At 45.5% G+C, this 13,579-nt stretch overlaps 1 protein-coding gene across 5 annotated transcripts in view; it reads right to left on the reverse strand.

Moving 5' to 3' along the window:
• LOC127471583 (contactin-4) overlaps positions 1 to 13,579 on the reverse strand; it is a 283,238-nt gene that overhangs the window by 27,870 nt on the left and 241,789 nt on the right. For all 5 annotated transcript variants that reach the window (XM_051788645.1, XM_051788648.1, XM_051788644.1 and 2 more), the window contains one exon: positions 5,369 to 5,496. In XM_051788645.1, the coding sequence (XP_051644605.1) occupies positions 5,369 to 5,496 (128 nt within the window). The remainder of the gene's footprint in view (positions 1 to 5,368; positions 5,497 to 13,579) is intronic.

Below are 13,579 nucleotides of genomic sequence, written 5' to 3' on the forward strand. Positions count from 1 at the left end.
ATTTGTATTTCTGCTTTTAAAAATATCACTCCAATAATGCCAGGGATTAGTCCAAAATTGGCAAGACAGAAAGGCAGGAGATCTATGCTTTTTAATATCAAGCTCTTCACCAAGATGGCTTTTATCATGTTAATGGCTAAATCACACTGATTGTAAAAGAGCCAAAATGAGGCAATTAGTAAGGGCTGTGACAGGCTCAGAAAAGGAAAGGCACAGGGTTTGCAGTACGAGCCAGATGGATATCTTCAATATATTTCTTATTGTCTGCTTGTGGTAATATGTTCAATTAAACTAAATCAGTACTACAGAAGAACCTTTGAATTGCCTGGAAAAAAAATTAATTGTCTGCTGCAAATTTAATGAAGCTGAACGCTCGTGTTATGTTTACAAGTTTTATTTGTTATGATCAGTAAGTGTTTACATGAAAAAAAACCCCAAACCCTAACTGACTTCATTCAGCCCTAAGAGCGAAACATTGCAATTTGATTTTATTATTGGTGGTTTATTTCATTTACACGACTCTTTGCCATTTACTGGGTTTGTCTTTAGCAGCTGACCTGATTTTTTTTTCTCTGCCCAATAAGGAACCAGCAGCTCTTGCTGTGCTTTTGGTTCAGAGTCGCTGGGAGTTAAGCTGGGAGTTAAGCTGGGAGTTAAGCTGGGAGTTAAACTGGGAGTTAAGCTGGGAGTTAAGCTGGGAATTGAGCCTTCCTCAAGTGTTTGACCACAAACCTGTGTTAGGATGTGTCCCCAGAGGGGCCATGGGCTGGTCCCTGTGACTCTCACCATCCTCCTCCTCAAGGTCTGGGCCAGGAGGACAACAAGGATGGGGAAGGGCTTTGATTTGAAGCTGTGTGAGGACACTGAGGGCACTTGGTGTGTTCAGCTGGAGCAGAGGAGACTGAGGGGAGACCTCATTGCAGTTACAACTTCTTTCTGAGGGGCAGAGGAGGGGCAGGGACTGAGCTCTGCTCTGGGGGGACCAGGGACAGCACCCAGGGAATGGCTGGAGCTGTGTCAGGGCAGGCTCAGGTTGGATCTCAGGAGAAGGTTCTTCCCCCAGAGCGTGGTTGGGCACTGACCAGGCTCCAAGGCTGCCAGAGCTTTAAACTCTGCCTCTCTTTTTAAAATTGTATTTTGTGCTTTCAACACCAGATGTCGCTTACCCAGGTCCTTTTTAAGGGCTGAGGCTCAACCACCATGAATTTAAATCAGACTGAGTTGAACCATGAGGAAAGAAAAAAGCTCTGCATGACCTTAAACAGGGCTGGAACAAGGCAGAGCTCAGAGTGACAGAGGGGCAATTCATGTTTCACAGTGACCATACTAAACCCACAGCATATGGATGGATGGATGGGATGGAAAATGCCTGGAAAAGCTTTCTTGGACAGCTTTCCCCAGGAGCCAAGCAGCAGCAATGTATCTGACAAGGGGAAAATTAGGGAGGTCTGGAAAGGGCTTCTGGTAATGTGGAGAGTGCTTCAAAAGGTCAGTGGATTGAGGTACCTGCTGCAATCTTTACTTGGTTCATGTTAAAAAACCCCCAAACATCTTAATGTATGGCTATTCTTCCTCTTGGGGAAAAAAGTTAGAGTCTCACCCCAAGGAATTGATATCCTGGTTACTCAGAAGCCACGACAGAGTTGAGGACAGCTGGTAGAATTCATAGAGATATTGGCTTTTACTGATTCAAAAAAAAACCCCCCAAACCCTAAAATAAAACCTGTGGATATGAGGAAACACAACCCAATTTCTGAAGAATGCAGCTCAATACTGATCAAGTGATGCTGAAACAGAGACAACCAACCACAGGTGGCAAGATGGGGCAGGGTAACTATCACATCCCACCAACACTGTTGCTGCAGAGGATAAATGGCCTGTCCTAAACTCAGCAAGAATTGCAGGTTTAAAGGCAGCATCATATGAAGTCTCTGAAAAGTTCCTTGATAACAGGCCAGAATTTAGAGTATTTAATCAATTTTCAGTGCAATGCAGCACTTCAACGTTCACCCAGAGGAATAGGCTTGGAATGAAAAATCTGCTATTTTATAGAAAATAATTTGAATCGCCGTGCTGGACAAAATCAAGACTATCAGTCTATTCAAGCATGAGGAAAAAATAACCCACTGACATTATCTTTGTATTCTTTTACTGCTAAAGTGATACAGATTCCAGCCAACTAAAGTTCTCTTCCTTTTACTGCCTTGAGCCCTCCTGTGACAGAGCCAGCAGCAGTAGGGAAATGTTAAAGGTGCATCATAATTAAACAGGCAAATAAAGTCATTGGAACCTGCCCTTGTCAGAGATGCAACAACGTGACAGGAATTGCTGCACTTCCCCAAGAGAACGGATATGTACCAGCTCTACCAAGCATTTAGAGATAGATTTATATAGAAAATTATATAAATGAATATATTTTGATATCTAGATAGCTCAGCCCACAGCCAAAAGGGCAGCAGAAGGTTGAGAAGCAGCCACACATGTCTGTGGTGGGTACCACGATCCATTCACCTCCAGCATCCCAAACCCAAAGCTGGCCACACACCATAATGTGTCTACTGGGAAAAGAGACCTTCTCACCCTGGTGATACACTGTTATCATCTCCATTCCTCTCACTAGCTTGTTTGGGGGCCTCTTCCCTACCACAGTCCTTGCTGCAGCTGGGATTTTAACACCAGGAGCCTCTCCTGGCACTTCCTATATCCAGAGCTTTTATTGCAATGTCTTGAAATTAGTCTCCTATTTCAGCCTGCTGCTACATCAGCCAGTTTCTATCACTGCATTAAGTACAAATAAACTCACATTGTACAGTCTATGCCTGTTTACACGATTTGTCATTTAATCCCCCAGCACTTAGAAAGTCTCTAATCTTTCAGTGTGTTGGAAGAATTGAACACTTAGCCTCAAGTACAGGAAAAAATGAGGAAACAAGATGGAAAATTAATATTTATACAATACATGGAAACACACACCATGTTTTACAGAGCTATGAAAGCTGTCTGGGATTCCTCTCCAGCCTTACAACCTCAATCCTGCTTTTTAATTTAAAGGTTAAACTGTACCTACAAGTTTCCAAGATTTCAGGTCTTGAAGGCCAAGAGGTTCTCATTCAACACCACTCAACAGCACAAACCCAAACCACAGCTGCACTGGTTCAGAAAACCACTGGGGTTCACCAGTTCTGACAACAGAATGTTAATACCCAGCCCTGTGGGCACCCGTCAGAATTTGATATTTTTTAAACTGTCTACTCATGCATAATATGAATATTTATTCATCCCTCTCTGGTTGTTTGCCAGAAAGTTATTTTAAGCTCCTTGGTTGTGGTGTAAGATACTCCCCTCCTCCTCCCAGCCGTGCCTACTCTGTCTGTGAACTGTCGGCATCTCTCCCTGAGAAGGAAAATTAAAAGAAAATAAGGATAACCTGCAATATTAATGGAAGAACACAGGAAGGTCACAAAAAAAATGTCTTTTGACCTTCACAGTTTTTTACTCAATGACATAAGATGAGCTAGAAGAGAATGTAGGCATATCTTAAGGTCAAAACCCACATCAGCTGACAGATTAGTCTTTTCGTCCACCACAAAACTGAGTAAAAATAACAAATTCAGTCATATTTCTGCCCAAACTCACACGTGTTTTACTCAGGGCAGAGAAACTCAAGCATTACAGTCTATAATACAGTATTTGACACAGTTCATTTGGAGTTCAGAATAGTTTCTGCTCCTTCCTACTTTTTATGGGCTCGGCTCGGAAATTGCATTTCTCAGTTTGCTGTTAATATCCATCCCCATCCTGGGCTCCAGAGTTTATTCTCTGCTCCATGCACATGTGTCGCTCCCATTAATGCTAATGGAATGGAGTTAAAAGGGAGCACTGAGGGAGAAAAAAGCACTTGCTAATCCTTTATAACCTGCCCACCAAGGGAAGTGATTTGTAAACCACGTGAAGCCAAGGCTCAGGTACCACAGCTGCCGACTCCTGTGCCGGGAGTCACGGGCAATTCCATGGGCAATTCCATGGGCACAGGGAGGGAGAAAGGAAAAGCCCTGAACCACAGAACCTTGACTCTTTAATGACAGAAAGGAATCACTGCTGTTTTCAACAACTGGCTTTTTTTACGGTGCTACAAGTGGTCCCTGAGCTGCAGACCCTGGTTCACCCCCTCAGTGTCTCGCAGCATGTGGAAAACCAGGATAACCTCAGTTGTGCCCAGCCTGGAGATGACAGCTGTGAGCTGTGAGCGCTCACCACCCTGCTGCCATCCCTGTGGAGCCTGGGGAAGGGCATTTGGGCTGGGTTTGGCATTTTGCTCTCCAGTTTTGCTGCTGATCACAGGTAGCCCAGAGAAGCTGTGGCTGCCCCATCCCTAGAAGTGTCCTGGGCCTGGTTGGACAGGGCTTGGAGCAACCTGGGCTAGTGGAAGGTGTCCCTGCCCATGGCAGGGGAGGGGATGAGGTGGTCTTTAAGATCCCTTTCAACCCAAATCATTCCATGATTCTGTGGTTCCACGACCCTTTTGCCAACAGACAAGGTCTGGTTTATGTTCTTGTTCCCTCAGTAGCATTTTCCCAGCTCTTTGCTGGTTGCCTCCTTAGGAAAACACAGATTCAGAAAAGGCAGAGCCAGTTCATCCAGAGCCCTAATGCTGGTCTTCTTGTCTCTATTTTTGTTTGCAGGGACCAACATAGGCACAGGTAAATGCCATACACTGTACTCAAAACAACCTCAAACCCAAAGAACTGCTGGGGTCCACATGTTCCCCTACAGGCTTCACAGAATTCCAGATTGGTTGGGGTTGGAAGGGACCTCTGGATGTAACCCAAGTATAAAAAACAAGGGTTAAAACTTGCATTGAAATATTTTTAACTATTCCCTATACACCATACAAATATTTGACAAGGAGAACCTCTAACTGAATATGATCCATCAATGCCAATACACAGGAGAATTAAAACTGACAGCAGTAGAGCTTTGTGATTGATCTATGGCTTTGTAATCAATCTTTCCTGATCTGTTATCCAATATAGGTTTTTCCCCAAATAAGAAGGAGATAGACTGTGATTGTAAGTGTAATAACCTATATGTTCATTGCCTATAATAATTCATCAGACATTGGACTACTCATAAGGGGGCCAAAAATTCATTCAAGACATTTGTCAGTGTCTCTCACTGTTTATCAAACCATTCCTTTAAATGTCTTTGTCAGACACTGGAGCTTTTGAAAATCACAGTTGCCAGAACATGAACGCACACGAATAAACACCTGGAATTCCTGAGACGCAGAAATGCAGCCCTGGGTAAGGAATGATGAAAGCAAATCGGACTTTGGGCATCGACCATGGACAGTAAAAGCTGCAGTTACCTTTCACCACCAGGCTGCCCGTGCTGCTCGCCGTCCCAAAGTGGTTGGTGGCCACGCAGGTGTAACTTCCCGCGTCGGATTTGGTGACGTTGACGATCCGGAGGCTCCCATCATCCAGGACGGTGATCCTGCAAAGGCAGCAGACACAGAACTTTTAGGGCACTTTTTAAGCCAACACTGAGCTCTTTTGAGCACGCATTAATTATGGGTGGTCTGAGCAGCAGACGCCGCGCTGGCCCTCGCAGGGGGAGTCCAGCCGAGGGAAACCTCTCCGGACGCGCTTCGTAAATACTCATTTACATGAGTTTTCCACGTCTTTACTCCAAGGCAACTTTAATTTATGCATCAGCAGCTCGTGTGGGTTTTGCACACGCCTGTACTTCGATGTTCAGCCCTCACCATGACAACCCCTGCAACACGTGGCACCCGGGGAAACCTCGGCGCTCGCTGCTCCCGACGCAGGCGCCGCTGCCGAGCAGCTGCAGTGAAACAAGTGTTTCAGTGCCGCCTTTCTTCTAGAAGCCTGATGGCTTTTCAGCAAGAGGACCATGATGCCAAGCTCGCTCTCCACCTCTCTGCCTGTGCAGAACTCAACCCACGCGTCTTCTCTACAGTGGTGCTTGCAGGTTAAAAAGAAATGATCCTGTTTCATTCCAGTCCTCTCCTAACCCACCTGTTTCCCATCTGAGCAGTGCTACCTGCAGTGGGACACGTCTCTTGAGGGCAGGAGGCAGGTGAGGATGGAATGTTAATTCTGGAGTGATTCCCTGCCCCTCCTCTTGCACAATGGTTGCACCTCAGGCTCCCCTTGTTCTCACAATGAGCTTTGTCTCTTGTTCCATTTTTCTTCTGCTCTGACTGAGCCAACACAGAAGATCTGATGCTGCCCAGTAATCCCAAAAAACATGAATGATTTGTGCCCTGTGGAGGCATCATCTAAGGAGACTCCAGAAAAACCTTTCTCCCAACCTAGTATCACCTCTTTCAGCAAAATCCCTGTCTGTCTCCTCAGTATCATGTCCTGCAGCACAGTCTTTCTCGCCCTCAGCCACTTTCGGACCTGCACTGAAAATCTTGTCTTAATTCCTACCTTCTCCTGCTCAATTATTTCCCAGTTGAACTGAAATGAAGGAGCCTTCCTGCATCCTTAATGCCAACGAAGCTCTGCACAACTGGACTGAGAAATCAGGAGGAGAGAAACTCAGCAAACAGCTCTTGCACCACTACAGAAGGGCTCAGGTGGCACTTCCCACCTGAGGAGGCTTTAAGGGACAGGAATCAGCTGGAGCCCTTTCTTGCAGCCATGAGACAGCCCTGAGGCAGCTGGGTAAAGGAGCAGTGTGAGACAAGACACAAACAAAAGCACCAAGACCACCTTGGCAAGGCTCCCCAGGCTCCTGCCAACTGCTGTCCTGTGCTGGACATGGTCTCCAGCAAGACTCAGGAGACATCACCTCACTCAAGGGAGCTGGTGTGGGTGCCTTTTGTCATTTCATATGCTTTTGGTGGGCACACATGGGCTACTGAGCCCACCTGCTTCAAAAACCAGGACAGTCGGAGGGTCTTTCCCAAACAAGGAGCAGGAAGATGGTGCAGGATGCTCCAATCTCCACCCCGGCTCACCTCTCCTGCCCAACAACACCCAGGCCAGCCGGCAGAGCCCAGGGACAGAGCTTGTTTTTCACACATCAGTAGCAGTGATATTAATAGAAGCTTCTCAACTGGTTTATAGGTCTCCAAATTGTTGCAGTCAGTAACGTTCACCACTGTAATTTATTTTTGCAGGGCTCCAGTGCCATGTATTTGCTTCTGTGGCAGTTGCTCCAGCTAGATAATTGGAAGAGAGCAGTTTATAGCTCCTTGTCCCTTATCTTCACCACTGTGTTGGCACAAATCAATGCAGGGATTGCATTAAATGTGTGCTGGAGCACAGGACTTGCCATGCTGGCCTCCAGCACAGGAGCCTGGGCAGCAGCAGCACCAGCGGCTCCCAAGGAATTATTTGCTGCTCTTACCAATTTCAGGGCTCGGGAAAGCACCGTGCCTTTCTGGAAGCTGAAGGTGCCCTTGGCAGGCATTAAAATTCCAATCAATATAAACAGCAGAACAAGCTCAGCAACGTGTTCCAGCTCAAGGAGGACCACGGTGCTCCAGCACTCCTTCCCCTCCACACTTCTGCCACCCCAAGAAATCCAGAAAATGACAAAGTTTTACGTTATTTCTGTACAGTTGATATTTTATCTTTAGTTGTTTATGTTTTATTTTCGGCCATATGGGTGAAACCTCTTTACTGGATAATCTCTCCTATAGATCATTTTAATTATTCTGTTGATGAAGCCAGATTTAATTTCAAATTCTAATGCCTTTTCTGCCTCTGTCATTCTCATACTATTGAGTTCCTTCTGAGTTGTCCTTATTCCCAGTGTAAAACTGGTTTTTAGCTAATGTGGCCTGGATTGACCTAGAAACGACCTTTGGATCAGGACAGTCAATCCACCATCGGCTTTGGCACATCTCAGGGAGCTTGTGCTGTCTTTATTTCCCTCCCTTTCTAAGCTGAAAGCTGTGGTCACTGGCTTTACAGTCTGAGCCCACAGACATCCTTTAACCCCAGGAACGTGTTGCAAAGACTTCAGGAGAGATTTGTCCCGAGTTCTCCAAGCCCCTTCCCCAGAGAGTCCCCAGGCACATTGAATTCTCATCTGGTATCTCAGCACTTCCCTCCACACTCCTGTAAACAACCAGCATTAAAACTGACAGATAATTGTACAAGTTAACTGATTTTTTAAAATAAATCAGACCATTAAAACCTCTCTGCGACTCATTGATTAAGAGGTCTTATGGTTATGTGGCTCTTTTTGCTGAGGGTGCTTTTCTGCAGTGAGTGTTTTGTCCTCTAATTTAAATCCAATGTGTTAGAAGCTAACAAATAATTATTTGAACACTTGGAAATTTGTTACAGTTAGTTGAGAAAGTAGGAAGGACTCTCACTGCTACTGCTAATTCCCAAATTTTCTTTGCAGTCTTATCTGCACTAAATGAGAGGAGAGGCTCATTTCAGGCCACTGAGGTTCTCAAACTGCTAATTGGCTTGAAAGCAATCAACCCTTCATCCACCACTTTTAGCAGTTTGGGTGGAAAAGTTCTTTCAAGACACAGAGTTCAAACTGAACGAAGCACTGTTCAGTCTGCTCTCTCCTCTGAAATACACTCTCAAACCCATCTAACCAGATGCCCAGGAAGACATAAAAATAAACCACATTTCCCATAAACACACGCATTACTTCAGAACAAAGTGCTGGTTGCTGAGTATGCATTTTAAACCACTACAAACTCAAAAAAGGAGCTACTGACTCACTGCTGAATGTTCCAGGTTCCCTGACACTACTAACAACAGGGGTAACAATTAATAAAAATACAAATCTCTTCTTGCACAGGTTAATGCAACTGTTCTACTGATAACCTGGCTCATGGTCACTGCTAATAGCAAAGAAGATAAAAATATCCATTAAAAAAAAAAAAAAAAGATGACACAAGATAGTTTAGCACCTTTACAGAAAGAAAGGTCATCTATTTTAAACACAGCATTTGTAAGAGAGAATCTGTGGGTCTGTGTTGTCAACTGGAGATTTCAGGTCCACAGAGAGCAAAGACATGCCTGAAATTAGGAGATAAAAGGATTGCTTGTTTTCTAAACCGACGTGTTGGGTTCTACTCCAGGAAGAGCTGACCTTGTCAGTGTTTTGATCAAAACTCTTCTGGGGACAAAGGACCTTTAAAAACGCTGAAAACATCCCTCCCCAGCCTTCCTTACCCAATTTTATTTTGCCACTGCAGCAGCAAACGGAAGAAGTTGCAAAGTGAACGCTTTGCATCCCCCTAAAGAAGCATTTCCACAGGTGACAGGCACAGAGCTCCTGGAGCAGCTCCCTGAAACAAGGGCATGGAGGGACAGGACAAGGGGAATGGCTTCCCACTGCCTAACAGGGTTAGGTGGAATATTGGGAAGGAATCCTTCCCTGTGAGGGTGGGGAGGCCCTGGCACAGGTTGCCCAGAGAAGCTGTAGCTACCCCTGAATCCCTGGAAGTGTCCAAGGCCAGGCTGGATGGGGTTTGGAGCAACCTGGACTAGTGGAAGGTGAAACTGGGTGAGCTTTAAGATCCCTTCCCACCCAAACCATTCTGGAATTCTATAGTGCTGCAAGCCCATAACTGCACTGCCCTCTGCCAGCTCTGCAGGAGGGGAAGAGATTTAAAACTTTTGTCTATTTGGCTGGTGTGAACCTTGAAAAGTGCACCAAGGAGCCTCATCTTTATGGATGACAAATATCTGTGAGTGTTCCACAGCTCCACAGAGCTCTGCTGCTCAAAGACACCCAGAAAGGACCCACCTCGGCACCATGGCCCCAGCAGCACATCCCTCTGCCTGCATCACTCCAGCAATACCAACTCACCCAGAGCCTCCAGCAGCAGCTGGAGATGGATGGAGGAGGTCAGGCAGACCTGGGGCAGTATAAGGAAAAATAGCAGTGCATAATCACTTTGGTCTGATCTATTAGTGCTTAGTTTTCAGCTCATGCTCCATCTGCCAGGTCTGCAAGTCGCCCGTCAGCAACTGTGTTACCTCCAACCCTGAATTGAGCACGATAGATCTGATTCATGTAGCCCACTGCAGCATTCCCCACTGCTGGGCAGGATTCCCAGGAGCAGATAAATATTCCTCAGTCAGTAACATATGCATTTAGAGATAGAATATGTCCTGTCGAGATCAGTAAGAGTTTTATCACCGACTTTGTGAAAATGAGATCAAGCCCTTACTTGGAATATAAATGATGACTGAAAACTGCCAAACTCCCAGAGCACATCATAAAACTCAGTATCAGTAACTACCTGCAGCCCAGCTCTGTGGAAATCTGACCTTTGGGTGTGTGGCTGCATCACTTCCATCCCCAACACGTGCCTATAACCTGCTGTAATCCTGCTCTGGACTGACTTCATGCTTTGACAGACTGTTTGCTTTAAAATCCTAGACTTTTAGTATCAATTGTATTGTCTTATTCCATTGTTTAATTACAAGAAAATCTGTGTGGCTCCAGTGATGCCTACAGATTTTTGGATTTTCAGCTTTTTGTAGATTTTAGAAGTAGCTGTATTATAACCCTCACCCTTTAGCACAGTAGTTTACACATTCCCCAACCCCTATTACCCCATTCCGTGCTCCCCATATCAACATCCCCTGAATTCCAGCAAAAATGTTTAGTCTCTTGTCAAAGTAGGCCCATTTTGCTTAGAGAACACTTGTATCTTGGCTTGAACCACAAAAGTACAGTCAAGAACTGGATGAATATATGCCCCCTGTACCCCGAAGAAGATGAAGATTGATGAAGAGAGGGTCTTAAAGACCCTCACCCCAATTCCCAGGGGGCAGGTGGAGGGTGCTCCAGGGCAAAAGCCACAGAGTGGAAACACCTGGGATTGGACAAGCAACATTATAAATTATAACATCTGTACACGGGGGTGTCTTATAATCTTCATGTCTAGGCACAAATTAAAATCCTTTCCTTATCTCACCTCTAAAACTAATTTGCCTCAGAGTTTTTTTTTCTCCCTGCATTTTCTTTAGGCATCACCAGGAACCAAAGCACTGCAGAGCCAGGGGTTGCTGAACCTCCCCTGCCCCTTGCAGGTGCCCGGTGACACCCCGTGCAAGGTGAGGAGCAGGTCCATGCGCTCACCTTCTCATCGGGAATTATTTCCCGACTCCCGAAGCGCGCCCGGCGCCGACAGGAGATCTGCACAGACAGATGGCACGGCAGGTATCCCTCAATATATTCCTCTCAGCTTGCCCTCTATTTTTCTGTTCAGCAGGTGGAAACATGTGGAATATGAATGGACTACAAATGCAGAGCACGAGGCGGGTTGTGCGTGCGACGGCGCCGGTTCTGCTCCCGGGGGACGCGGCACAGCCGCGGCGCTGCAGATCAGAGCCCAATGTTTCTTGCTCATAATTACAAAGTTACTCTTTTTTTTTCCCCCCTCTCAAATGGTTTCATTAGCACTGCCGCAATGCAATGAGGTATTTTGTTTCTTATCTGATCATTTTAGCATTTTAATTTATGACATACAAGCATAACTACCCTTCCTTTCACTCTTGATTAAACACGAGCAGCCAAAATATTTCATGCTTAGCCAAGTGAATATTTTAAATATTTTTTCCTCCACAAAACAATGCTCAGGATGTCCGATCCTTTTTCTATTACAGGGAGAAAAGATGTCTTAGAGCAAGCATTTAAATGAATGTCAGTTGGAAGAAACACACACTGAGTGCAATTTGAGATAAAACTACCATTGATCCCTCCATGTACAGCCTTTGTGGCAGTGGTTGACGTGGCTATTGAAAAGAGACACTGGTGCCAGAGTTCTTCTAAGAGATAATCCGTCTTCTGAGAGAGGATTTAGGTTAAATGTACCTGTGAAAAACAGTGTATTTCAGCAGACATGATGAATGGCCTATTGTTCATCCTCCGCTGCCTTGCTTGGGCTGGGGGGGTTGGAAGCAGAGAAGAAAGCAAAGGCACCAGGCAGCCCTGACTGCAGTCTCAGCAGTGTATTTGTTCACTCTTTTCCCATAGTTCCTAGGCAGGAATATCTGGAGCAATTTTTAGCCTAACAGCAACTTTGCCTCATGCCACAACTCGACTGCAAATGTAAATGATTCCGGGCAATTGCATTATTTATCAAATTATTTCTATTTCTCTCACACGTCTCCGTAGCAGTTTATTACCTCTTTTAATAATGGGCCCCATGCAATGAGGCAGAGACTGGGATTATTAAAATGATCTCATATATGCAGCCCTGGTCATTAGGCTATTTCAGGAAAACACTGTGACGTTTATAAATGCTCCCAGGTTTCAGTGCTCAGAGTACAGCCCTCCCTGAAATCAGGGACATCACTCAGGGGCACCTGCTCGTCACTTGAAGAATGGGCTGGTTCAGAGTACAATCCATAATTCCTGTGGCCCTGGGATGCTGTGTCCTTGTGTGACTACAACCTTTATGTTGCATAAACAGGTAACAGGAAGGTCAGAGTTTCCTGCTTCGTAACGTTAATCTCCATTAAAATATACACTGAGGTCAAAGTCGATGTCTTGGGGCTTCACTCAACACCCCTGATGGTCCCTGGGGCTCAGGGAGGAGAGGGCAGAGGGACAACCATGATTTTAACCCCCATCCAGTGTCCTGTCTTGCCACCTGAGACTTTGCACTACATCAGTGACCAACCAAAACCAGCATCCCCACCAGGGCTTTCCAGGTTTGGGCTTCATCCTGTTACTCCAGATGTTCCTGAAAATGGGTGAGAAAGGGATGCCACCAGCCTGGGACATCAGCACACCCTGAGGGCTCAGAACAGCCCTGTGAGCAAGGATGGGACAAGCTGGGTCTGTGTCTACAGCAATCAGGACAAGTCTGAGTGAAACACAGGATGCTCCTGTCTGCTGGATCCACATTTCCATTGGATCAGCCAGCTAAACTCCCAACTGATGTGGGTACTCACATTTTACACACAGCCTCCTACGCATCTGCACCTCCTTGTCCTGTTGGTTTTGTCTCAGACAACCACCCAGAGCTGCTCCAGTATTTATTTGTCTGTAAGTACTTGTCTTTTCACGGTTCACAGAAAAACCTGAGCTAATTTAGAGCCTCTGTCAAAGCCCATTTAATTTAGTGCACGTCTTTCTCCTGGTGAAAGCAGGCATTAGATAAGGCCTTTCCTTATCCATGACAACTGACAGGTCTCTTAACAGCAAACACCCTATAATTAATTTTCAGGTAAGAACTATATTTGCTCAAAATAAACCGAGGCAAAAGCCTGTTGCATTGAGTTCAGCAGAACGTTTCCCACAAGCTTTGCTGGAGACACATTTGAAATGGTTCTAAAGAGCCTTTGGATGAAATAGTTGAACTCCTGAGGTTCCATGTGGCACAACTACGTGGGGCTGCTGGAATCTCTGTTGGGGAAGTGTTTCTCAATCTGTAAAATATATATATTTTGTCCAAGGAAAAACACTCTAGAGAAGGCCCTGAGGAACATCTGCACCATTTTTACTAATGCAGTGGAGTCACAAAGGACACCAGGAGGTTTTACTGCTAAATTACAGCAACTGTGCATTGGCTGGACAGAATTTGGGTTCATTTGTCATTTTCTGTGCT

The sequence above is a fragment of the Manacus candei genome, unplaced genomic scaffold (genome assembly GCF_025592945.1).
Source record: "Manacus candei isolate 608988 ecotype Guabito, Panama unplaced genomic scaffold, ASM2559294v1 h1tg000025l, whole genome shotgun sequence".
NCBI lineage: Eukaryota > Metazoa > Chordata > Aves > Passeriformes > Pipridae > Manacus > Manacus candei.